A 27,859-nucleotide genomic window follows, 5' to 3' on the forward strand; every position below is an offset into this window, starting at 1 on the left:
AACAATCTTTTTTGTTCAACTCTGTTTCACATAGAAATCCATACAATCTTAATTTAACATGTTCTTTTAACGATATAAACTGTATTTTAAAAATAGAAACAGGAAAGAAAAAGAGACTTGTTACAATTCGAAAACTCATCCATGTAACGGGAAAAAGTCCAACAAAATAAACATAATTAGTCGCACAACCTAACTGTACCAAAATATGAGGCCGGTGAATGATAAACTTACACTACAATCAATAAACATAGCTAAAGAAACAACTTTCATATGCTGAAAAGAGTTAAGAACGTTGAATGCAAAAAATAAAAAAAGGACAGACGATAAAATAAAGGCTATGTCCGAATAGGGCAACCAATTTTAAACTAATTTAAAATGAAATTCTAGAAGAAACGTTATTTTAAGATTTGGACAGCAGCCAAAAAAATCTCTTTTAAAACAATTATTAGAATTTTACTTGCTCACGCATATGCGAAATGGCAACAGGAAAGAAATAAAAATTCCTGAATAACGTTATGTTAATTAACGTTTTAATTAATATCTCCGCTAATTAAAGTCGCACAATTACGAGACTGGTCCTATTGTTTTTTCTTTGGAAAATTTCGAATTGATCGGTATCTCGTTTGACTCTCGATTCGCAGCGGTTCTCGAGAAGACTGATCTTCAGACAGACAGACAGACATACGGACGCGAACAGATTTTAATATATAGTAGATTCCTCTCTTTTTGAACTGTTTAAAAAATACCGTCTCAATAATACAACCAAATACTTTTTTGTGCACAGAGTACATCAAAAGTATTTTTAGCTTAGGAAATTTCTATTCAAAATCAAATCTAATATTTTTTTTACCAACACATTATACGTCAAAAAGAATTTTATTAAGCATCTAATCGAAACAAGTATACCTATTAGATCGAGGTTTTTTTTTTTTTTTTTTTTTGTCTTCCTTGAATGTTAAAGGGGCAAAATTAAACAAAATATTAATTAAATCAAAAAATGAAAGATAAAATTGATGTGTTGTGGCAGAGATCCTTCCAGCGAAAAAAAAAATTTGCTCGAATCCGAATATTCCTTAGAAAGTTCATGGGAGGGTGATAAAGATATCCCTCAGCTATCTCTTGTATATCTTTCAGCTCTACTTTCAATTTTTTAACTTTTTGAATGCATATTAATATAATTTATTTATTTGCTGTTTTACGATACATTTAGCTTTTTTTCATTTTTTTCTTTTTTTTTCGTTTTGCGAAACTAAGTCAAAGATAAATAAGTGTCAACATTACCTAACATTTCAATAATTTCCTTAAAATAAGATAAATAATGCGCTTTGTTAGGAAGCAAAAATGGTTTTACTCACATGTACAACCGGATTTAAAGCCCACATTACAGATCCCTCTAGAATGACATTTTTGTTAGTTCCAACAAAAATTTCCCATTCATTGGTAACTGTTTTTTGTGGACACAATGACGTAACACCACCCGATCCTGTTGGAAGCTGTAACAACGAAGCACAAAATACATCAAATACTTAATATATTTAAATAAACTCTTACGTTAATTTAACGAATATATCATAAAATAAAAGTACATAATGTCATTCTTTCAATGCGTTTTTCATCCTTTGTTTGTTTTCTGATTCATCTTTTTAGGTTTTTCCAAAGATAATTTTTGTTATTATAAAACAAGAAATTTTAAATATTAATTTAGAGCTACTGATGTCCAGCAGAATTTGTTTAGCTAACATTATGCAAGTGCTTATTTTATATGTTAAATAGTTTTTCAAGTGCACACAAGGCAAAATGAAATAGTTCAATTCGTTTACTTATTACTAAACTATTTACGTGTATTCATTTATTACTTAATTTGCATAAAACTTTAAATGATTAATTTATTTATTCTAGTCACCTATTTTTCTTATTCATTTAATATTTTATTCACTCATTCATTTGATGGAAAATATTCCATCGGACAAACATTTTACTTTCGACTTTGTCTCTTTGAAAAAACAAACACTTTTTTTTTAATGTATACGACTTATATACGTAACAAATTTACTCTAAAAAAATTTTAAAAACTTCAATTCAAGTCTTAGTATAAAATGCATAGTTTTTTCTTCATGCAATGTAATTTTTAAACCAAATTCGTGGATTGTTCACTTTGGAAAAGCTAAGTTATTTTAACTACTTCGCTTTGTGCTTAACTGTTAGTGTGGGTAACTTATATAACTTCTCTTAACATTGAAATTTATAACATTAATTGCTATTATTGTCTAAATACCACACAGTGAGATCGGGCAAAGAAGTCATGGATGTAAATAATGTAATATCATTTTTAAATGTTTAAAGTAAGAGTACATTAAAATGCATGTTCATCTTACAACAGCAGATGCAAGACTGGCAAACTTTTTCGCAGTGTCCCATACACGAATTTCACCTTCTTCTTCTGGAGAACTACTACCGGACACTAAAACATTCTCTGGCAGTGAAAGAAGAGCCGTTACCTCACCCTAAATTAGATGTAAAAAATAATATTGTTATTGTTTTAAAAATAAACTGCTAAAAATGAGTAAATTGTTTCATGTGCAGAATAATGTTACAAGTAATGTACCTGAAAATATTCATATGATTCAGATATCTTTATCTTTTTTAAATAATTTAAGTGAGCATAACATTGTTTAAGCTTTTTGACTTTAAATTATTTATGTTGTTTTGAATTCCAGTTTAAATAAGTGTAAGTAATTCGCTTAACATGGCATTCGTTTTAGCTAAAGAGTAAGATTTAAAAAAATCAATGCAATGATTAAATTCAATTATATTCATTTCTTTCTGATGCTTTTTCTGTTTTCTGTTTCTATAGAAAAAACGAAATGGACAATAATTCTTATTTTAGTACCGGAATACGAGAGGAATTTCTTTATTTGAATAACTTTTGAAAGATACCTTGCTCTCTGCTTTTTTTTTTTTTTTTTTTGATACCTGTGCTTCCTGAGTAAATTTTAAAAGATTGAATTCCTGTATTTCATTTTCAATGAATATTGTTGTATTTGATTAAAATATGTTCCTTTCATTTTCTTCTATGATCAATGGTTTATGTAAATCTTTGATCTTTCTAAAAATATAAAGGGGAATGTTCTTTAAGATATATGATTAATATTTTTTTCATGAGTTAGAGAATTTATTTATAACCCTTTAGAAAGAGTTAAGACGTTGAGATTTTTGCTGCACATTACCTATAAACTTATATAAAGTAAAATTCTTATTTTAGTAGCTTAAAACATATATAACTGGAAATACACTATTCGTTCTTTACTAATTCATGATTTTTCATTCCCTTAAATGTTATCATTATTTTCTGCACTTAACACTGCTAAATTGACAGTAAAATAAATCCGCCACCATACATAAATTTAACAAGTAACAAGATAGCAAATTAGGTTGCCTGATTCATCGAAGCACTAAATTTTTATAACTAGTTTATAAATAAATCCTAAATAAGTCTTTGCCTTTACATTTTATTCGCTCAACAATGAAACAGATTAAAACCTTGCTCCTTTATTTAACAGACACGTTTCCACGTGTCAAGGAAAACTGCTGAAATTATTTAAATTCAATTATTTGATGTAATTTAGGGTACATGAAGACATTGCTTAATTCCACAAGCAGTTTACTTGAGATTATTGCTGAGGGAAAACTACTTAAATTATTTAGATTCAATTATTTCATATTGATTTCAATTATTTCAATTGAGCTTAAGTGTTCATTTACAGGTCGTTCTTCAGTATTTTAAACTAAAAGCAGTTGAGTGAAATATAGAATTTACATTTTGTGCACTCTAAGCCATTATTAAAATTGCTACTTTTCCTTACTATTAAAAGTTACACTCTTAAGAGATATCTGAGTCATTCCATTTCAAATCAGGCAGGCAGGTATGAAAAGTGTCATATGACCATCACCGATTTTTTTGAAAAAAATACAGTAGTAACAACTAAGGGAAATATAAACTATCCTAAAAGGATTTTGCAAGATTTTTTTTTCTTCAGTTACAGCCCACTAAAATTCTGCACAAAATCAACCATTTTAGAAAAAAAAAAACAGCAAAACACTCTATTTGAAATTGACACTCTATTTTAAAAGTATTTAACCTATTTGAATAATTATTTTTTCTAAAAATAATTAAGGACCCATATATCATATAGACATCGTTTTTGAAAATAAAGTTAGGTTTGTTGATTTCGAAAAAAAAAATTGTGGAGAAAAAAACTGCCTTTTTGCCGATTTTATGATTTTTTTTTCCTCCATAAAAAAAAGTTTTTTTTTTTACTAAACGGAGATGGCAGTCTAAAGCCCTTATATAATAGTTTCATAGTATATTTTATTATAATTATTAAATACATACAGCCTCGAAAATAAATTTTGAAATTTTTAAAGTTTTTAAAAATCAACGATTTTTGAAAAGAGATGACTCAAAAAACCCATTTTTTAAAAATCTAAAAATTGGCTCATTTGAGCCCCTTTTAAAACAAGTGGGTATATACCGCATCCCGTATTTGTTCTCAGAAAATGTTTAATCATTTTTTGAAAGTGACCTTATCGACCATGACATGCATGTAAAATAAAAATGTCTTCACTGAAATTCAGATCATAATAATGTCTAATAACAACAATAATGGTGTACTTTATCAGTAACAGCTGAAATCTTTTCTTTTTCTTGTTTCAGTGTTAGTTTTTTTTGACTTCAAAGCTATGCATTCACCGTTACTTACATATGCCGCAACGAATCATTTTTTTTCTCTTTCAATATTAACATGCAACTCAATTACATGACAAGGGAAACCATCCAAGCTCAAAGGAAAAAGAGGTACAATGCATGTAAAGCGATTTACTATTTTTATTTCGTGTTTTGGTTGTCATTGGTGACTGTTGTCCCAGAATTTTTGGATCCAACCTCGTATAATTACATTTATACATAAGTATGGGTGCACTAAATTCAAAACGCAAAACTCACCTATAGTTTGAGAATTTAAAAAACCCACCTGCTTTATGAGAGAAGTAATCAATTGAAGATGGTTGTAAGAGGTAACCAAACAGATCAGCAAAAGTAGCTATTTTAGCCAGGGATCCAATTTCTCACAAAAAAGTGCAGGAGCCCTACAGTCTTCAGAACTAATTTTATTGCTTAAGTGGCTTGAATTCGGTCAAAAATACAAACATTTGAAATAAACAAATAAGTATGGGAGCTCAGTTCCCATAACAATTAAGCCCGGATCAGCAGAAAAATATTTATATAATGAAGTCAGATGGTCACCAAAGGCTCTTCTATACTTACGCACAGAGTCTTACAAAAAGACGAATGCACTGTGTCATCAAAAGCGGTTTGTTACACGTATAGTATTAAAAGTCAGTAAGATTTTATTTGTTGCTGATAAAGTACACCATTATTGTACCTATTAGGCATTAATATAATCAGAATTTCAGTGAATGATATTATTAGACGTATTCATTTTACATGCATGCCATGGTCGATAAGGTCACTTTTAAAATATCATAAAACATTTTCTGGGAAAAAATACGGGATGCGGTGTATATCCACTTGTTAAGCATTAAAAGAGGTTCAAATGAGCCAATTTTTAGATTTTTAAAAAATGGGTTTTTTGAGTAATCTCACTTCGAAAATCGTTGATTTTTGAAATTTTCAAAATTTCAGATTTATTTCCAAGGCGGTATGAATCTAAGGATTATAATATAATATGCTATGAAACTATCATATAAAGGCTTTAGATTGCCATCTCCGTTCAGTTAAAAAAAACTTTTTTCATAGAAAAAAAAATCATAAAATCGGTAAAAATGCAGTTTTTTCGCTACAAAAATTAATTTTTTTCGAAATTAAAAAACCTAACTATTTTTTCAAAAACAATGTCTAGATGTAAAATGGGTTCTTATTTATTTTTAGAAAAAAGAATTATTCAAATAGGTTAAATACTTTCTAAATAGAGAGTGTCAAAAATTTTTCTTGCAAAATCCTTTTGGGATATTTTATATATCCCTTAGTTGTAACAACTGTATTTTTTTTTTCAAAAAAATCGGTGATAGTCATGTGACAGGCCCTGCCTAATCTGAAATGAAATGGCTCATCTTTAATAATTCAAACTTAAATAGTACATTATTGGCCTTAAATCCTGAGAAATAAAATTAATCTTCACAGAGGCATCTATGATAGGTCATTGAATTATGAATTTGGCTTCAGTTTAATCTTCTCAAAAAACATGTGTTTATCAAATACACTAAACACCATACATTATTTGTATTTTTATTTTTTCATTTTTTTTTTCAACAATGCATTGATTTCTCTCAGCCTTTGGTCACTAAAATTGATCAATTTAGTACAGTTGAGCACTGAAAATTGTATTAATCTTTCCTATAATATATTTTCGTTTACTTTGTCTATTATCTGCTTTAAAATAAATACCCTTACAATATCTACAGTTTGATGAGCCTAATGATTAATTAACTTGATGATTTGATTGTGAGAGTCCTTATCTATGCTTTTAATTTCTTTTCGCGTCTCTCTATGTGTGTGAAACTCTCATCCGGACTACCAATGCCTACCAGGTCAGTACTGGTTACGTTAGATAAAGGACATATTGGGGAAGCCATTTTGCCCTGTCTCACTCGTCTAAACCTTAAAGGGATAGACATTCAGGTGGGTGAAGCACATTAAAATAAAAAATAGTCACTCGCCGCAGGCAGAAATATATTAAAAAATCGATTTGTGTTTAATTTCACGAAACTTTAACTATTTCACGCGAACTAAAATCTCTAAAGAAATATAAATAAGTTTGAATATATCTGAAAAAAGTTTTAAAAAGAGGCATATAACTGGTATTAGATTTTTTTTCAACATTTCTATTTTCATAAATGCTTTAAAAATTTAACATGTTTTGCATGTTTTTAAACATTGAAACTCATGCGTTATCTAAATACATAAATAATCTCTTTTTTTATTTTTAGTATGCCAATAGATTTTTTTTTAATTATTAGAAGTTGCTTATCGAAAATGTATTTTTTCTACCTACCCGATTGGTTTATGTGTGTAAAAAAATGTGCATCTACAATGTTAGGAGTCCGATATTTTATTTATTTTTTTTCTTTCTTTTTTCCATTCCCTATAGTGTTACAAGTATCTTTTAAACTACTGCTAAATTTAACCCGGCATTGTTTTTTTACCGTTCCTTTTTCATTTCCGAGCCGAAAAAGGAAGCATACAGGATGTCCGAAAAATCCTTGACAAAAAAAAAATCCTAATTGCGCTGTAACGTCACAGTAAAAAAAAAAAAAAAAAAAAAAAAAAAAAAAAAAAAAAAAAAAAAAAAAAAAAAAAACACGTAAGGAGGGGGGTTAGTTTAATTATTTTATCAAACAGAAAGCAATACCTGTCATTACCGGAGTTCAATATGTGCACCGTTTGTTGTACGAATCACATCTAAACGGTAGTCAAGTTAATCCCATGGACTGCGGAACAGTTTGTACTACTTGGATGACTCGTAAGTCAAATCTTCGAATCTAGTACATAATTTCACACAAATAAACACAAAAAGTATTCATGAACTTGTGAAGTATTCTTGTGCAAACAGCATATTCAACAAAAAAAAAAAAAATATGTTGCTTTTCTATGACTTAAATATGTCAAGGGCTTTTCGGACACCCTTTGCATTAACTTTTCAGCTAATACTATTAACATCTTTACAAAGATTACCGTCCTTTATCTAGGAGAATTTTTTTGGATGCATATAATTTTAAATTTTTGCATTTAGTCAAATGAATAACAAAAAAATCTTTAGACGTACATTATATTTGTATTAGGAACACGCCAAAATGTATACATACAACTGAAGCATAAACTAAGTAAAGCTATAGTTTAGAAAATATCTGAACTTATTTAAGTATAAGAGCAAGAATAAATATTGATCATAAATAAAATAAGTTCAAATTTTAAGCATTTGTGAAATCATTCAATGTCAAATTACTAGTAAATCAAAAGCCAAATAACGTTTTCCTTACCTCATGAGCTTTGAATTCTTTTTGAATGAAAAACACTTTTCCCGATTCTTCACTTGGAGCCCACAAGGTAATAAACCCTCGAGAATTTCCTGTGACCAATCTGCCGTCCGAAAGAAACTCCATTGATAGGAAACTGGTTCCTGAACGACCCTGTATTCAATGGGGAAAAAACTTAATATTTATTCTGTCGGGAATAGATTGTAATTTGTAGCAAATGTAAAAGAACGGGGAAATGTTTGTTTTATTTATTTTATTTTATTTATTTTTTTTTTACAAATAAAAAAGCAATGAAGTAAATATATTCTTCAGTGCAACAAAAATTGTTTAGTTTAGAAACGGTTTAATGTTAACTAAAAAAAAAAATCCTCTTAACATTTCATAAACATTTAACGAACTCGTATTATCGAATCGTATCGTCATCCTACATCAAAATTATTATATCGATACATGTTATCGATGACGTGCATATTTAAATTTCTCGTTGAGTTTTAAATGTTTTGAGATGTATGCAATTGTTTTGTTTAGCTAATCATGGATAGCTCAGAGCAAGTGATAATAACCGTGCTTTGTGTTTGTTTTTAAAACGTAACAAAAATCTTTGCTTATTTTATTATTTTCAAAAGGTTAGTTAAAGTATTAGGAACTAAAAATATTGCGATTAAACTACAGCTTTTAATTTTTCAACACTATAAAATTAGTCATATTTATTTTTATGTACAGGTTAAAAGTTTGCTATTTTAACTTATTATTAACATATTTTTCCAACCTTCTAAACTTGGCAAGCATGCGTTTATTGATATTTTTCGTATAAGATATGAGCAGTACAACCCAAACTTCTCAGCATAATTTTACTGCATATTACAAAACATTTTTTTTTAAACAAAACAAAAAGGTAAAGTAGAGAGTTTAAGGATATTCTTAAAATATCACACAAAGCAAATTTCAATAGAAACGAACAAGAAATGTAAATAAAAACGAACAAGCATTTTTGAATAAGAACGAAGAAACTAAATTTAAACTTTTTTTTTTTTTTTTTCATCATGAACTTTTGATGTAGTCAGATGAATATTACAGTACGCATTTTTAGAGCAATTTCCTTGATGGTATAAAATATTTATTTTCTTTAAAATAAACGACAATCGTAGCGAAAAATATGATTAGAAATTAAAGGCAAAGACAGTTAAATTTACTGACAACTCACCAATATGTGTCCTTTCATATTTATTCTATTATGTTATGAACATTCAACATATGTCACTAAGTAAAACTTAATTTTTATTTTCCACAGCAATAACATGTCTACCCAGTTTTACCTCACTAGTGGGGCAAAACAGGGTAAAAAAAAACTTTATTTACAAAACATTAATAATAATTAAAAAATAACACTTTTGTTTTTGAAACTAGTTGCATTAATAGATAAGAAGTGTATACATTTTCAAAATTTTGTTCCTTTATGCTAAAAACTGTTATTTCTGGAAGCCTGCAAACTTTAAGGTTCCGGTTTTACCTCACTTTTCCCTAACTTAATCGATCGTCTCACAAGCTCGTTTAAATAAAAATTATTTAAATATTTTTCAATGATTAAATGTTTTCACTCATTAAATGTTGCCATTGCATCTTTTTTATAAACTTTTACTTTACATTATTTTTTTCTCGTTCTCTGTTATGACGCTCATTTTTGCATTTATTTTAACACGCGTCTTTTCATAAACAATTTTTTTCCAGTAGAAACTTTTGTAATCTTGCTATGAATCTCCAAAAAAATTGACTTGACATAATATTATATCCTACCTCTGAAGTTTAATATTTGTCCCCATCAATCCCTTTGGCATTTCTTTATCAGCTTAAGTAATATAGGTTCGTGCGAGAGTAACTGAACTGTGAAAATGCCGTGTAAGTCCGTTGTCTTTATATTTGTCACGTATAACAGAAAACGTTGATGTCTTCTTTGTAGGTAAAAATTTGTTCGTTGCTTACTTTTTTTCATGCATTTGCAAGTAAAATAGATGTCAATTATTGTGAGTATAGTTAATAATAAATTGTTCTCGTAGCACGAGCATTTCGAGAAAAAGACGAAAGGATTTCTATAAAAATTTGAATAATGCCATTGCTTCTAAGATGAAGAAAAATATATTTAATAGAAAAAGAAACGTTACAAAAAAGCCCCCCCCCCATAATCATGAATTTTTTATCCTTTGAAATTGTATATGACAGAATATAAAACTGGAAAAAACTGATTTTCCTTAATTTGAATAAAATTCAACTATAGGCACAATAAATCAATAAATAAAATGCTACGAAGAGTGTGGCTCGCAAGTAGCTCGCTAATGTTTTTCTGCCCTAACTTTTCCTGTAATAGGAATTTCTTAGGGAGGTACATTATTTATTTGTGGCCTTTTAAAACTTATCAGAATGCGACACTACATCAAAAGAGTTAATGTATAGATCGAGTATTACTCAAAAAATTGCAAAATTGATTCAGGAAAAGTTTTGAGACGAGACTTTTTTTTCTAAATTTTCTTAAAATTAAGCGTAGAAATGTAACAAAATATAGCAACATATTTAATATTTTTCTCATACCCCTTTACTGTGATGACAATGATAGTGCATCTAGATTAACCATCATTTTGGTTTTTCTTAAAACACATGGTCGTTGTACCTTGAGACAGCCAAACATTTTGCACCTTAGGACATGTTCCAAAGTACAACATATGCATGGTTCTTAATAATTAAGATATGGAACAGTTTAGGGACATGGAAAAATGTTCTAAACTGATGTGGTCTTTTAAACAAATTTAATGTTAGATAATAATTCATTAATTCATTATTCACAAATTACTTATGATTTAGTTCATTACCATGATTTTTTTTTTTTTTTTTTGGTGCAACATTGGTTTGGATAAATGGATGTTTCCTGAATCACGAAGAGTTTCCCATGGTACAATAGAATGTGTCCCAAGGTACAATAGGATATTTTACCTTGGGACAGTTTGGAACTCTTACTTTAAATGCCAGACGGCATTTTATTTTCAAACTGTTTAAATTTAAAAAAAAAATACATTGCAAAGAAATATGTTGTTGTATTTTAATCTGAATTTTATATTTTAAATTTGATTGAAATAATTGACGCTAAAAATTAAAATATGAAAAGTTTCCCACGGTACAACACTCTCCCTTACTTTAAGATTTCCTACTATAAAGGAGATATTTTCTTACCATATGAACTGGTTTTCTGCAAATCTTTAATTTTGGCACTTACACTCCTTTTGCTTCTTATTGCCTCCATTAGAATTTATCACTCCAAAGGAGCTTCTTCCAAACTTTTGCTGTCCACAACTCCTAACCATAGCGAGTTTCATTCAGATCTTTTTATTCCTTGTCGAAATGAGAATTTGTTCTGCAGGTCCTTATTCGGGGTTCAGAGTACATCTTCCACTATTTAAACAGCGTTTTCGTTTGGATAAGCTTCCGAATTTTTACATATTGATGTGTTGTAATGTTGGGTCATTTTTTTTTAAATAGGGGAAAAGGGGGCACATGTGAACAATTTTTTTCAATTCTTTATTTTTCAAAAAATACTATCAATTTCTCAACGCAAAAGTGTCCCTATGATTGAATAAACTTTTCTTTGTGTCATGGATTTTTTTGGGATTTTTTAAAAAATTATTTCTATACTTTATGGTATTTTTAAAAACGTTTTCAGTTGTTCATATGTGCCCCTATAGAGGGGCACATGCGAACAGGTTTGAAGCACATATGAACACTGGTAAAAATGTAGGAGAAGCATAACATTTTAAAGGAAAATTCTTCAATTTGAAACATTTACCTAAATAACAAATACGTTGAAGGGTTTGTAACCTATACTGCGTCCGTTTTAATTGTACCGTACTTGTTCTACTAAGAAAATATGTTTTTTCAAATTATATAACTGTTCATTGTCAAATTCTTAAGCCTCGTAACTTGTTCTAATTATTGAATAAACAAGAAAAAAACTAATATGACTACATAATACAAAGACTTTTTTAGTATGTAAGGGTAATTCTATATATATTTTGCTTTTAAGCTTTTTTTCATTGTTTAATAATGTATTTTAAAATGATTTTGAACTTCATTTTTTTAATTAAATGAAAACATTTTGTGTCTTTTTATTTTCTGTAAGTATTATGTAACATTAAATTAGTTTTAATTAAAAATTTAATTAATTAATTAATTAAGTAACAAAAATTTTTGAAAATAAAAATGATAAACATAAGTAAATACTTAATATTAATAACAATTAACGATAAATTTACAAAATAGTTAGTTAGTTAATAGGAAAATAATAATTATGAACATTTACGTATAACTTGTACACTTTACAATATCTTGCACTAATAATAGTATTACGGAGAGCGGCTATGTGAACTGTTCACTTGTGCCCTTAGACTCCATCGTCTGCTTTAGAGTTAACTCGCAAAAATAAATAATTTTTAATTTAATAAAAAATTAAACATTGTCATAAATTTATTTGAATATTTATACAATGGTTCGTAATACTTAGGTTTAGCATTGCAGTTAGTTTTGAAAATGCTTTCACGTGAAGAAAACAGAGAAAAACAATTTTTAACACCTGCTAAAAAAAAGAAGTTGCTACCACAGACAAATAAAATGGCTCATTGCTCTAAATGTTTGTCCAAGAGGTAAAACTGGTACTGTCCTTATTTGAGAATTTTTCCAGATTTTTTGCTTAAAGCGATCTTAGTAAAACACACCATGTTCATATGTGCCCCGTGTTTACATGAGCCCCCTTTTCCCCTACCTGCTCCTTTAAGATCGCTCACAGCTTTACCATCATTAAATTCCTTTACTATCTGGCCAATAATTTATTATGGAGTTCAGAACATTTTGTTGGGAAGAAATTTGTACGATTAATTTCAAAGCTTTAACTATATTCTAATGCCCACGTTTTCTGTGGAAAATTTCTCTGCTCTTGCATCTGAGCAACTGGAGTTCTTGTCTGTGCTTGATAAGGACAAAATGCATTTAGGTTAAATGTTAAGAACTTGAATTTTATCGGATAGTTAAAAACTTCTGATTTTGACATTTCATTTTTACTTTCCACATTTATTATCTTTTAGCTGTTCACAATGCATAACGGTTAAAGCAGCAAATTACTTATTTACCTCATTAAGAAATTTCGGTTGCAGAAAAGGTTAAGAATGAAATCATATCGTTTCAAAACTTTTACGAGCTACTTTGGCTCCTTTGGCGTCTTCAAAAACTTTGCATGCAGTAATTAGAAGGCGTTGACTTAGAGTAAATTGTTGTACAACTTAAGAGCTGCGGTTTTTAAGTAAATTTAGTAGGTAATTTTTGAAAAAAATATAACGATACAACTTCGACCGACGAGCCTAAACTTTAGACAGAATTAAAACAAAATATTTAGTTGTATGATGCATAGAAGCTATATCCAAATTTATCTGCTTCCGAGGTTTCTAAGTTGCAGATGATCTCATATTTTTCATAATTCTAGCGAGTAACGAATAATGTCCAAGAAGCGATATTACTTTTTTTTTTTCAATTTTTCCTAAGTACGTTTGATTGCTTAGTGTTTATTAGTCCAGTCAATAGATACATTTTACCTTGCAAAAAATGGGGTCAAAGATTTTATTTTTTTAATTTGTTCATATTGGTGCCGACATGGAAAAACCAAGTTATCCAACACGAAAGACCCCGGAAGAACTTTTGGGGGCCGAAAAACCACAAAAATTTATGACTTTTTTTGTTTTTTCCAAAATATCTCCGAAATGGTTAAACTTAGAAAAAAGTTTTAAATGTAAAGTTTAAAGAACATAAAATTTCCTACAACTTTTGTATTTACAACTTTTTTGTAGCACAAATAACAAGCTTGCTATAGCTCTTTGAAAATAGGCAGTTTTCCTCCACTCCGAAAAAAAAAGCTTTCACACTGAAAGCAAGGCGTCATAATTATTAGAACTTCAATAGAAACTTTAGTTTCAGAGTTTATCGACAGTTAGAGTAGTTTGAGTTTCTTGCTCACCTCCCCCCTCACCGCTGGACACAGTGGCAATTCTGGCTGACAGATTAGTTCCCACTAGACTCCAAAAACAAACGATGTATTATGAAACTGAAATACATATATACGCATTCATTTAAAGCACATACGACGATGCAATAATAATTTTTAAAAAAACCTTCCCCACTGCTCACGAACTAACTTTTCTGATCTGACAGAGGTAGTCTTCATCAGACTCCAATAATAGATGATATATTGTTGTTTGTAACTGGATTACACAATATATACATTCATTTGAGGGACATAATTCGTACATTCTAGTCTAATTATTGCAAACAAAGATGCGATTTTTAAATATTAATGTGAAGGAATGAATATTAGGCAGCTAATAAGCAAACAATCAACACAGTCATGCAGCCTATGCTCTGATACAATAATAATAATAAACCCTCCCCCACCGCTCACGAACTAATATTTCTAGTCTGACAGAGGTAGTCTTCAGTCAGACTCCAATAACATATGATTTATATTGCAGTTTGTAATTGAATTACAAAATATTCTCATTCATTTAAAGCACATAATTCGTACCATCTATTCTATTACAAGCGAAAATGCAATATCCGAATATAAATGTGAATGAATAAATATTAGGGTGATAATAAGCAAACAATAGACATAAAAATGAATAAATAAAGGTACAATAGTAATACGTAATGAACACTTTGAAAAAATTCTGCAGAAACTGACTTTTTGAGGCATGAAAAACCCAAAATAATTATCTTACAAAATGAAAATCCAACTGTAGAAGATTAATACATACATCTAAATTACAGAGAGATTCATTCGACCTTAAAGCAAATTGAGAAATAACAACAAAATACGCTGTTTATCTTCTTCGAAGCCGTTTTGAAGGTCCAGGTTCTCCCAGTTCAGAATCTGTAGGGGGTAGAAAGAAGCTGTGGTCCTTTAATTGTTCATCTCCTTGTTGCGGTTATTCCAAAAGCTCCTGGAACAAATTATCTTCTTCAGCAGTCACATCCAAAGATGAAATTTCTGCAACATTTTCACAATTTGTGCCACTGCAGTGTTTGCACGTGCTGGAGCATTTTAAACCTGCCTTGTGACAAGAACAGGCTCCAGTACAATTTTTCTTGCAGGTACAAGGTACAATCTTCAAAAGATTCTGAGTAACTGAATCTCTTTTCGTGTCAACATGCATTAGACCTTGCGCCCTGCGTTCCCAACCCCATTTCTCTGGATCAATTATGCTGCCCAACCAACTTTGAATTTGGTGGTAGAACCGATATGAGTGATAAAGTCCAGCATGCCCCCCTCCCCACACGTTGGAGGTAGCCCTGCAAGATTTATCTTAGCCCTGTATACTAGTTTTATAAAAAGATTAAATTGCAAAGTATCCAAAGATAGGTTCAAATACTTTACGTCACCTGTGTATAATATTTTCAAAATGTTTTCTCCAGCTGCAGCTAAGGAAGGCATCATGATGACAGATTGGGTCCATAAATACTTCAATAGCTTCCTTAATTTCAGGAGTTTTTTTTTTTTTTTTTTTTTTTGACTATTTTGTACAACTTAATTTTGCCTTGGCCAAAGATTGCCGAAGTCGTATCACACCCACTAGACGCATGGATGAAAAGAATATTGCTGGGGTCAAACTTAAAAGATTTAGTGGGGAAAAAAACAAATCACAAGCATTCCCTCTTCCAGGTTTTAAAAAGAACAAGTTGCTGAAAGGCTATCCTAAAGCTGTCATCAGTCCTCTCGCTCACTATAACAACCTTTTCAATTTCTTTTGCCTTTGAAAGAGCAGTAAGTGAGTGAGTCGGCATCATCTTGAGTCTGCCTGACATCAATGCCACACTCTTCGAAATATGTCTCAAGGAGTAGAATAAGACAATTCTTTTTGTTATGATTTGCCAGAAATCTTTCTTAAGGAATTTAATTAACATGTTAAGTTCAACCATTACTTCAGGGGAAGAGATTAATTGCTCATTGATATAGCATTTGTGACAGGCAGTGTGAATTGTCACTTCTTTTAAGAACTTCAAAAAACGCTGATGTTCTTCATTTTGCCGTTTTGCGCTGCATCTTTGAAGATTTTCTGTTCCCTTCTCCTTCACAATCTTTATTTCGCATTCATGCAAACTGATTTCGCAAATAATAATGATAGAAAAAAAAAAACACCTTGGCCAGGCGTAATCATTTCTAGGAAAAAAAATTGTAATTCAGAACACACAAATTAATAAAACATACTCTCGCTCAAACCCTGAAGTGACCAACATGAGTAGCTATTGAGTCGATTCATCTCATTTGGAGAAAAAAAAAGGGGGGGGGGATGGAATGGGGGTGTTTTGTTTAAATTAAAGGGAACGGAGGCATTTACCCTCAGCTGTGAAAGACAAATGATTTCCAAGGTCAGACTGCCGGGGTTTCTCCTTTTTTCCTCCGTTATCCGATGCGCTTTCACGCACTTCGCTGAAGGAGTTCAGAAAAAGTGTGACTTTCAAGAAGCTGTAACTCGCTTGCTTTTTATGCTACAAAAATGTTGTAATGACAAAAGTTGAAGGAAATTTAATCCTCTTTAACATTTGCATTCGAAGTTTTTTTGTAATTTTAACCATTTTTGAGATATTTTGAAAATACTACAAAAAGTCACAAATTTTGGGGGGTTTTCGGCCCCCAAAAGTTCTCCCGAGGTCTTTCGTGTTGGATAACTTGGTTTTTTCATATTGGCACTAGTATACACAAATTTAAAAAATAAAATCTTTGACCCCATTTTTTGTAAGGCAAGCCCGTTTTTTTCTACCTATTGACTGGACTATTATGTCAATCAAAGAAATATGCTCTTAGTATGTTTATCGAATACATACAACCTATGCTAATGCCAGCTAATGCAAGGTTTCATTTAAATGTTTTAACTATTTTCAAAAGAAAATCATTTTTACAACAGACAATTACCCCGTATCTACTCAAGGTCTTCAACTTTAAAAGTCAGAAAACATGTAGTTGGAAATAGTATTTAAAGCTTTCCAATTTTCCTGGGATGTATTGATTAAAAACAGCTGACTTTGTAACTTTCTAAATCATTTTCAGAAATACTAAAATTTAATCATCAGCTTTTAGAAAAATCGATGATGAAATAATACACGGAAAGCGTGGGCTGATAATTGCAACCCACATCTGAGTTCTGCATAAAAATAGTATCACTGCAGGAAAGTTTGATGCCCTTTTGCACCATAAATCTAATACTGGTTTTATAAAGAAGTTTTTCGTGCTATTCTTAGATAAAACTCAATCTTTCATAGATTTTTCCTTAAAATAGTTTCCTTTTCAAGGAGTAAAACAATGTCTTATCAGTAGCACTACAAATGTTTCAATTTTAATTTTGTCGTCACTTTGACATTTTCGGAAACAAATTGAAAACAAGAGACGCTTACATGTTCATGATCATTACATTTAGTTCAAAATTTTGATATGTAATCTCGCTTTACCTTTTCTTTACAATTATGCATTAATTAACATTTTATTCACTTTTTTTTTAACTACAAGGTATATTTTTCTTAATAGATGCAAAAAAATACCGTTTTATAATGAGCAGATTCAAAAGAAAACGCTTCTCATTACAACAACTTCAACTTTTTTCATATCATTATTAAAGAAAATTCTTGCTCTCATTTTCTTAGGTACCTATACATTTTTGAATGAAAAGCATTACGTTTAAAACTACATTAAGTGCGTAATTTCTCATTTCCACTCATTATTTTAATTCATTCCCGTTAACACAAAACTAGTCGCTGCTCCTCAAATGAAACATACGTTTTCTTAGACAAATTGTTTTCACTTTTTCTTTCTTAGTTTTGCTAATTAAGCTTCCAAGGATTTTGATGTTCTGAAAACCCTTTTGCACGGAAGGTTTTCATTAAGTACTACCTTTGTTTTTTAAGTTTATTTTCAAATTTTGTCTTTTTCTTTCATTTTGCTGCAAAACGGCAGTAGAAAAACGAAAACAACAACAAAACGAACAAATGTACTTGCATAAATGCAGTCATACGATTTATTTAATTGTTACACAATACAAAAAAAAAAGTGACATGAGTCTTGAAAAATCTTTAATCATCATCACTAAGAAAGTGGAACGCTGATAATTAAAATTAAAATTTTATTTTCCAGATTATTTGATTAAGTTTTTATGTTGGATATATTATACATATATTTTTCCAACTAAAATTCTTGGTTTTTGTTGTCAATTGATAACGTCTATAGTCAATTAATTGCTTTAGTTTAAAATTAAGAAAAATCGAATACAGTGAAACCTGTGTATAACAGTACTGTCTATAACAATAAACCTGTTTATAACGATATTTTCTGTGGTCCCGCCAACAATATATCAGCAGTAATAATCAAACTGTCTATAACGATAACTTGTCTATAACAATACTTTATTTAGGTCCCAACAGTATCGTTGTAGGCAGGATTTACTGTATTAGTTTCCAGCTATTTCTTAAATCTTTGGAAACGGAAAATATTAACGAGCAATGCGTAGTTGAAACCTGCATCAACGACAAAAGTAAACAGCGTGTACCTATGGGTTTTTCAAAATATGTGAAAGTAATCGTATATTTTACATTTTGAAAATTTTCACAGTTCTATTCTACTCCCTAATTCAGCATAGTTTTGATTTTGTATTCAAAACTGTGGTCTTAAACTTATTTTTATTTAACAAAATAAAACTTGTACTAAAGCATAATCTGGATATATTGATTATTTACTGAATATTGATTTAAAGCACAATTGTTTTCAAGAAATGAATTTAAAAATACTAGAATAAAAACGCAAGAGAAATTAACGTATCTATGTATCTATTGCACTGATAAAACTTTAGCACGAGCATATATTTGTTTGCTTTTTTGCTTTAATATTTATTTATTTATATATTTTTTTTTTGAAATTTATTTGTTGATTTTTTTTTATTTATTTATTATTTATTTATTTATTTATTTATTTATTTTTTTTTTTTTTTGCGTCAAGTCTAGTTCTTCCAATAACACTTTTTTGCGATAATCGTGATAAAGTATCCTTTTTTTTTTTGCTTCTAAAGATTAATATAGTTTCTTCATATTTTACGCATTTCCCCTTTGGATGTTTAAATCGTTACTTTTTTATGCAATTTTAACTACACTAAATAATTTCAAACCTACCAGGATAATATTTTGAGTCAACGACTTTAAAATTACTTAAAAGGATTTTTTTTTTTTTTTTTTTTTTGTGTTTTTAAACTTGTAAACTTTTTTATATCAAGGATGTTCTTGGCCACAACATGTGCAACGGGTTTTGAAAAAATGAACTCGCGGAAGTAATGTTTAAAGTTTTTATATAACTCCGTTTTGCTAAAAAGACTATACTTCAATCCTGTAGTATTTTAGTGTTAAGGTAAACTTTGACAAAAATCTCGACATGACATTACCATCATAGTATCACCCTATTTATCCATGAAGTAGGGAATATTGTCACTTTCTATAACGTAAGCTAAGACAGATGGTTATTAAATGCATTGCAATAACAGATTGTTACTTCTTTGATACCTTCATCGATGTTTAAATGCTGATAAATGATTTGTTATTTTTGGCAGCAAAACTGGACTTTAACTGGCTTATGTTGTTACTTGTACCTTTTTCAGTAACGATAAAAGAAATAAAAAAAGAAAGAACTCAAAATAGAAAAGAATCAGACATCACAAATTGTAAAAGTTTTCTGCTAGGAAGACCTAGACAAAATTTCGAAGGATACAGCTGTGCAACCCATTTCACTTACCATTGAAATGCAATAAATTTATTTTGGTTTATACTTTTGACACTTTTGTAACCGTTTTGAAGTAATAAAAGGCAGATCGGAACCACAGAAGCTCCCGAGGTAATGTTTTTATGGAAACATTTTTGTTCTTAAAATAGTTTAATGAAAAATGCTTCTAGAAATTAGAAATTTGTTTTTGTTTCAGAATTTACCTTTAAGTGAAGCGAAGATCTGGTCAAACATAACGTTGACAGATGATTATTTGATCTTCCATCCGTACCATTTCACTGCTAATCGACTTGTAATAAATTTATGGGTTTTTTTAGTTTCGACACGTTTCTAAACGTTTTGAAAAAATAAAAGACAAGAAGTTCTCAAGCTAAATATCTTTATGGAGTTTCGAAACGTTTTTTCTTAAAAAAAAAATACTGAATTATGTGACAATGCTTGGAATAATTTAAAATTGTTTTAGAAGAGAGTTTTACTTTAACTGAGGCTGAAATCGGATCAATCATTGCGTTAATTCATGACTATTTGATCTTTAAATCTCCCGAACGTTTTCAAATCCACATCGGTCTGGTATTTTGACTAAGCCAACCGTATAAAGCGTTATTTAAAAAGTTAAGCAGAATTTTCATTCTGTTAGGATGTTTATAGTGATTACGATGACCAGCGCATTGTCACGTTCGAAGAAAAAACACTTGCAAGCAAGCATTATCTTTTGAATGAAATGTGTCCCCTTCTCTTCCACTCCCTCGTGTGAAATAGTACTGATTACTAATCAAAAGAGTTTCACGCAAAAAATACGTTGGCGTTTATGACAGAAAGCAAAGCGACGTAATCCACGTCAGGTAAAAGGGCAAAAATTGATTTAGCTAATGCTGGGAGTTCATATTTCAGGTAGAATGGTAAATTAACAACAGCTCGTTTAAAAATGCTTAGTGTTTAAAAAAGTACGATTAAATTTACGTTTAGTACGCATAAAATATATTTAAAAAAATATTTTTTCGCAAAAACCATAATGACCAATAATTCTGAAATCTATACACTCAAACCTTGTTTTGTGAACCTTTTCTAACACGATTTTTTTTAAACCAACGAAGTAAAATGTTTTTCTATATGATATTAACAATTCCTTCCATGCATTTTTGTGCGGCCCCTACCCCTTAGTTAAGAAGAAATTTGAAAGTGAAACCAGATACACATTCTTATATCGTCGCCTCAGAGCAACAGTATGTTATCTTAGTGCATTTCTGGGATTAGATGTCTTAATGTTGCTCTGAGGTGACGATATAATAAAAGATCCTTTCATAATCATTGCACAAACAATCTTACGGAACTTATTTTTTGTTCGAACAACCAAGTAGTATCAGAGAAATAGCTGTAGATCTGCGTTTACTAAGTACCCAAACAAGCCTTTACGTGTAACGCAAGTGGGTGCATTTATATAACTAATACGTTTCAAATATTTAAAATGAAACCAGATATCCATATAAAATCACTAAAGGAAGTGAGATTTGATGGCTTTGAAATACAGAAAGCGTGATATCTTTCAGAGAAAAGCTTTCTTTGTGGCGTTTTTATTACCAATTAAAATTGTTACGGTAGATAGTGTTTCTTATGTAGCTTCATATTAGTATGTTTTCACACACATAAATAAAAACCAATGTGTCTTTCAAAAAAAAAATAAATAATAATAATAATAACAACAAAAAATGTACGATAGGTTACTTTTGAAACCTATTTTGACGTGGGCAGGTAAATGGCAGTATCTGCAGAAATGAGTTTTCAAGATATTTGAAGAAACACGTTTTAAATGCAATACTGACAATAGGAAAATTTTAGAATTAGAGTTTTTTTTTTTTTCTTTTTAAGAAAACCAAGTAAGCAATCTTATACAATAAAACAGATGTAAAAAATACAAAGAGAATGAAAACTGAAAATTTTGAAATTACTACCCTTTGCCTGCCCATGGCAATATTCAATTAAATGATAATTACGCATAGTGATTGCAATGCCGGTATATCGAATACCGATATTTGTAGCTATTTTGCAATACCGATATTTGCTGAGGTAAAATAACGTTATTTTCGGTATTAGCTGAAAATAATAAATAGTTTTTATTAAGGCTACAATGGAGTATGAAAATCATTTTTTAAAAATTTTGAAGATATAGTTCTGAAATTTTGACGAGTTGTAGACCCTTATGAGGGGAAGTAATATGTAACGTTTTGTTAAAACTTTGTGAATAGTTTTTAAGAAACAGAGGATATTGTTTTTTTTAATATATAAATTTAAATATTTAAACCACAAAAATCACTCTATGAGCACCATTTTTTTAAAACTTGATTTTCTCTTTTTTCTAGATGCACATTTCATATTTAAAGAAAACTTAGGGAGCAAAATTTCACTAACCACACTATTTTGTTCATAAGGTGTCAAAAACAGTTTTTGTTAATATTTCAAAATTTTCTGAAAAAAGTCTATAAAATTAATATTTAAGTCTGATTTAAATAAAAAAGGAAATGATGGTATTGAAAATTTGCTCCCTATTTTCTTAAATTTGTACCTGATCTAAAGGGATCAATTTCAACACACACATGAATTTAAATTTTATGATTGTGGAATATTTGCATTAGAATGAAACATTTATTAACAAAATGTAAAAGATCACACTGACAGAACAGTTTATAACTTCTGTAAAAATAGTCCGAATAGGAAATTTTTCAAAGATAAATTTTAAGAACGAAATGAAAAATCAAAATTTTGGTCACTATTTTACAATTTAAGACTTCATTGTAGCCTTAAAAGAGTTTCAGTTTATTTATTAAATATCTACTATTATTTTAGATGTGCATTTCTTTTTCGACCAAAATCAATTAGTACCAAACTCGATCTATTGTTGTAAAAATTAGGCTTCAAAAGCACGAATTCATAATTATCTGTGAACAAAAGTAGTAAAAAAGGATACGGTATTTTCGCCAATAGATGGTGTGGTTCTTGCATTTTTGTGCTTCATATTTTTATTTTTACCACTTCCCCTTTCGCACAAGTTATAACTACAAATGTATTTACGGAATGAATAATTTAATAGAACTGATAGTAAATTGCAGCAATATTTTACGATATATTTTTCAAATATTAGTCTAAAGTGCGCTGAACTTCGAGAAAAACTTTTTTTTTTGGTAAGCATAACAAATGGTAATTTGTTGTCCCCAGTGTTTGAGTGCTGCAGTGTCTCGCTATTTAACTCTATATACTTGGCGAGATAATATTAAGCAATTATATAGTGGCTTGAAAATGCGCATGGAGGTAAAGCATAGTGAAGTGGAAAATAGTTTCAGAGATTTATACATTTAAATAGATTTTTGAAAAGAAAACAAAAACGAATAAAAGAAACCAACATAAAAATCAGGAGGTAAAGCATAGTGAAGTGGAAAATAGTTTCAGAGATTTATACATTTAAATAGATTTTTGAAAAGAAAACAAAAACGAATAAAAGAAACCAACATAAAAATCAAGTTTAGTTGAATTCATCGTAAATTTTTGACTAAAAGGATAATAAATAGTTAACACAAACCTAGCATATTCAAGGGAATATTGTTGAAGATAATCATACTATTGGAAAAGAACAGTCTCTCGAAGAGAAACTACAACTAGATATAAATTTTTAAACAAAGAAAACAGTACTACATGCAGTACAAACGAAAAAAATCATGCATCTAAAATGAGCACGCAAGAGATCAAATTATTTGAAAAGGAAGGTCTTCGAGGTAATTAGCGGAGGTATATCAGATAGATGTTATTAGATGTACCACCCACCAGCGTGAATTCATGCAAGGTTTTTCAACAGCAGGAAATTTGTACACTAAGTAAGTTTCAGGCTTAGTGAGTATTCAAAAAGCAGCATTGTTTCTTACTAACATTGATTTTTTACAGTAAAAGTTATTAATGCATTTTATATTTATTTGTTCACAATACATTTTTATAGTTAATGCACTTTTTGCACAAAATTATGAACCGTTGCAACGAAACGTTTTTCATCCGTTTTTGAGAAAATTCTAATACCGGTATTCCAGTATCACGTTTTGAAAATTCCGAGTACCGGTATTGCATTTTTGGTTCAGTATTGCATTCCCTAATTACGCATAAGATATTAAGAGCTGAAAAAAATGAAGCCATTTTTGCTACGCTGCATTATATTTTTTAGAATAAATGAGACTTTTGATAATAATGATTTCCCTGATTTAAATGTCAAATTTTAAACCTTTTGGATATAGATTCGTTTGACCGTAATTTTTTTTAGCGTCGATTCCTAAAAATTAGCTATACAAAGATAACTAAAACAAAGAATACTCATTATATAGTTATTGACATAAAAATAAAACTTATATGATGAATGAAAATTTAGATAAATCGTCAATAATATAATTAATCAACAAATATCACATAAGGTGAAACTTAAGTAGTTCAATTTTTGTATAAGAAAAAAGATCAAGCAAAGTCCAAAGCAATCTATTGGATCAATTGAGCTTATTCCATTTACAAATGATGAAATCTCTTACGAAGCGAAACATGTACTTTAATTGAGTTATTTCATTTGTTTTCCAATTGACAGGAACAAGCTGCCTCATGGCTTTCCGCTTTCTCACTAATCTTTCTTGTCAATAAACATTTACCCTAGCGATTATAGAAAGTGTATCTTTCAGGTTTAGTCTCCGAAATCACATTTGAATGACAGTGACCCTAAAACATGAATTTCCTCTTACATGTTTTAGGCATTCAGAGAAGCTTTGAAAGTATTCAAAAGTTGTATTTTTAAATAACTTTTACCCAATGATTTTTATTACTTCAGTTTGCTTCTTGGACGGTTTTCTATTTCAAGTTTTACTCCAGAAATAAAACTGAGACTTATGATAATAACGATTGAAGAAATGTTTTAAGGGAATATACATGTTTTCTGTTTCGGTGGTTTGTTTATTGTTAGACAATTTTTAGGAAGGAAAATAGGAAAATTATCAGTTTTTTAAATGATTATTGCAAGATAATGTTCAAAGTAAAAGTGAAGTACTGTCATCACAATGCGAGAAACCACGCATCATTCCATTTATCAGTTTGCCAATTTTTTCACTAAAAACAGTTTTAAATTTTATTTTTGGTTGAAAAATAGGACATACCATTTTATGCAGTGCAAATTGTAAACTTTGTAATAAAATTAACGTAAATTGTAAATTTCCAATTGTTTGCAGTATTTGACAACCTTGGACACGTTATTGCATTTATCTCATCCTTCTTAGATGACCTACGACTATGTGTAAAATTTAAAAAAATAAAAAACGCATTTATATTTGTATCCTTAAACTGAAAATGATTCACTTAAAGTCAACTCTATCATGGATATAGCATTATATTGAAATTCATAGTCTCAACAACACACATATGATTCTTAAATAGCTATGGAGCTTTAAAATAGCTACTTTTATCTATTGAACTTGACGATAAAAACAGCGATTTTCTTTAAGTCTAGGTAGATTTTAGTCCTTAAATAAAAATGCTCGTTCTTGCGTATTTTAAACCCCTATGTGCAAACTAGTACTTTTGTAGTCTCAGAAACTTATAATCATGAATTTATTGTTGTAATAAAATATAGTATGATTGCTTTACACTTTCAGAATGATCTTCCTTTCAATCCTATTTTGTTTTCTTCTTTTTTTTTATTCATTCTTTAGTGGCTCTGTAAAAAAAATTGATGGCACAACAATGCAATAATAGGAACTTATTAAATCTTATTTAAATTCAACTGTAAATGCATGCTGTTTCTCATTCTATAAAATACAATTTTGCTAAATAAACAACTAATAGTTACCTTCTCTTTGTAAAGTCACCAGTTTTGCTTAGATAAAAATGAAGAAATAAATGTGCACTTACCTTGCGTCAACTGAACGGAAACCCAAATTTCGTGTACCAATGACTGAAATAAAGTTTATTTATGTACTTATGCATATGAATGTAATTTCCATAAATTATGACTTACGGCAGATAAAGGATCCTGTCTGTTGAGCACACCATTAGTGTCCTTCATCCAAAATGCAAGGTGCTGCCTTCCGTAGGTAACAATTATCTCTTCTTCTAATGGATGAAATCCGCCACCAAGTAAAGACTGCCCAGTCTAAAAAATAAATGAAGGATGAGGAGAAAGCAACTATTTTATTCTATAACGAAATATATTAAATTTAAAATATCAGAAAATATGCTCATAACTAAATTTTTCATCACGACTTTTAGAAATGTATCGCACCAAGCAGTTATGTCATTAGAAGCATAAAACAATAATGATTACTGAAACAAAGCTACTTAATACCTTTAACCTTATATTTTCCTTCCTTTTACATAGTAAAGGAAGTATTGTATTCGCGAAAAAAAAAGTTTACTCAAAAATCGGCCTTAATTTCCATTTTGCTCACCCCCGAATGAATATTGATTTTTTTTTTTTTTTTTTTTTTTTCAACCCGACCAAACCTAGATTTATGCCTAAGAACGTACAGACACCCGAAACATCCATTTTGACGATCCCTGAGTTAATTTCAACGAGTTTTCTCGAGACATCCGTATGCACGTATGAATGTATGTGCGTATGTGCTTATGTATCTCGTATAACTCAAGAACCGCATGTCCTAGAAAGTTGAAATTTGCGAGGTTGACTACTAGAGGGGTCTAGTTGTGCAACTCTTTTTTTAGTTGCATTCCGACATTTGTCTTATACGCCTTTTTTGTTGGAAATCATTGTTAATTTCAATGCAAACTCAAGTGGTTATAGTTTGGCAAACACTTGGCGATATATCGCCGAGCTTGTGGTCGCCAAGTTTTGTCGCCAACCTGGTGACAAATTTGGCGGTTTTTTTTTTTTTTTTTTTTAAATCTGGTTTCAATTTGGCCACTTTTGGCGATACTTAGAGAGTTAGTTAACCATTGAATCACATTGAAATTGCCAATATTGGGAAAATTAATCTGCAAAAAACGTGTTTTTTCTTTCTTTTTTTTTTTTTTTTTTTGCTTCGGTTCACAACAAACTTGGGGTGAAAATATTTAAAGTGTTTCTTTGCTTACTCCAAGCCCGAGGCACTATTATCATTAAATTAGCGTGAAAAGAAGCCATTTGATGCACACATCAGCTCGTTTAAAACGTAATCTAATGACATATTTGACTTACAAAGCTGCTCATAATTCTTAAAACAAATATGAGAGTTTTTTTCAGATAATTCTGGTTTATATAAACAAGATGAGTCGTTTTTATAAACTGCCGAACTTCTTCTAGTCTAACAGAAGTTTCTTAAAATTCATAAAATGACATTATTTACTATAAAGCGGCCATTATTTCTTGCTTCTTATGAATTCTTTTCGAGTCAACTAGCCTATATGTACTATTATTTAATCATAGTTTTATATGTGCAGACCAGCACTAGATTCCAATTTAATAATATTCAAGACGTGACTTTAAATATTATAATGTCCATTACTCTCCTTTAAATTATTGTATTCTTTTGTTGTCGCCTTTCTATTGAGAATCTGAAAGTCTTTCTTTTGTCATAATTTCAAAAGTAATCATTGTCACATTAATTCTGTTTTTTAAACTAAAGATAATCTAACTCTTCCTTTTTAGAAGTTACACTTTTTCATCATCTTTTATCAAAGTAAATATTATCATTTAATTGCCTCTGATAAAACCACTTAAAAAATCAATATTTTTAGTTTTATTTTAAAATGTGTTGCGTATGTGCGGGTGTTCGTGTACATATTGAGTAATTTCGCAAAACTTATAAATTATTTCAAATATCACAGTCAACCACTTGATTAAAAATCATTCTCATTTCTCACGCTCAAGTTATAACAAACGTGTTGAAAAAGCAGGTTTCAGAAGCAGTGGGGATCTTCTCATTTCGTGTAAACTAAAGACGGAATCTTTTTTAATTTAATAAAATT

General features: G+C 29.7%; 1 protein-coding gene across 1 annotated transcript in view; it reads right to left on the reverse strand.

Annotated features, from left to right (window-relative positions):
- The window catches only part of LOC129231488 (echinoderm microtubule-associated protein-like CG42247), a gene marked incomplete in the record, with an annotated part of 287,722 nt that overhangs the window by 27,151 nt on the left and 232,712 nt on the right, over nt 1–27,859 (reverse strand). The window contains 4 exon segments of the mRNA XM_054865816.1: nt 1,356–1,493; nt 2,376–2,504; nt 8,056–8,205; nt 25,914–26,048. Coding sequence (XP_054721791.1) covers nt 1,356–1,493; nt 2,376–2,504; nt 8,056–8,205; nt 25,914–26,048 — 552 coding nt within the window.

This window comes from Uloborus diversus, chromosome 10 (genome assembly GCF_026930045.1).
Source record: "Uloborus diversus isolate 005 chromosome 10, Udiv.v.3.1, whole genome shotgun sequence".
Lineage (NCBI taxonomy): Eukaryota > Metazoa > Arthropoda > Arachnida > Araneae > Uloboridae > Uloborus > Uloborus diversus.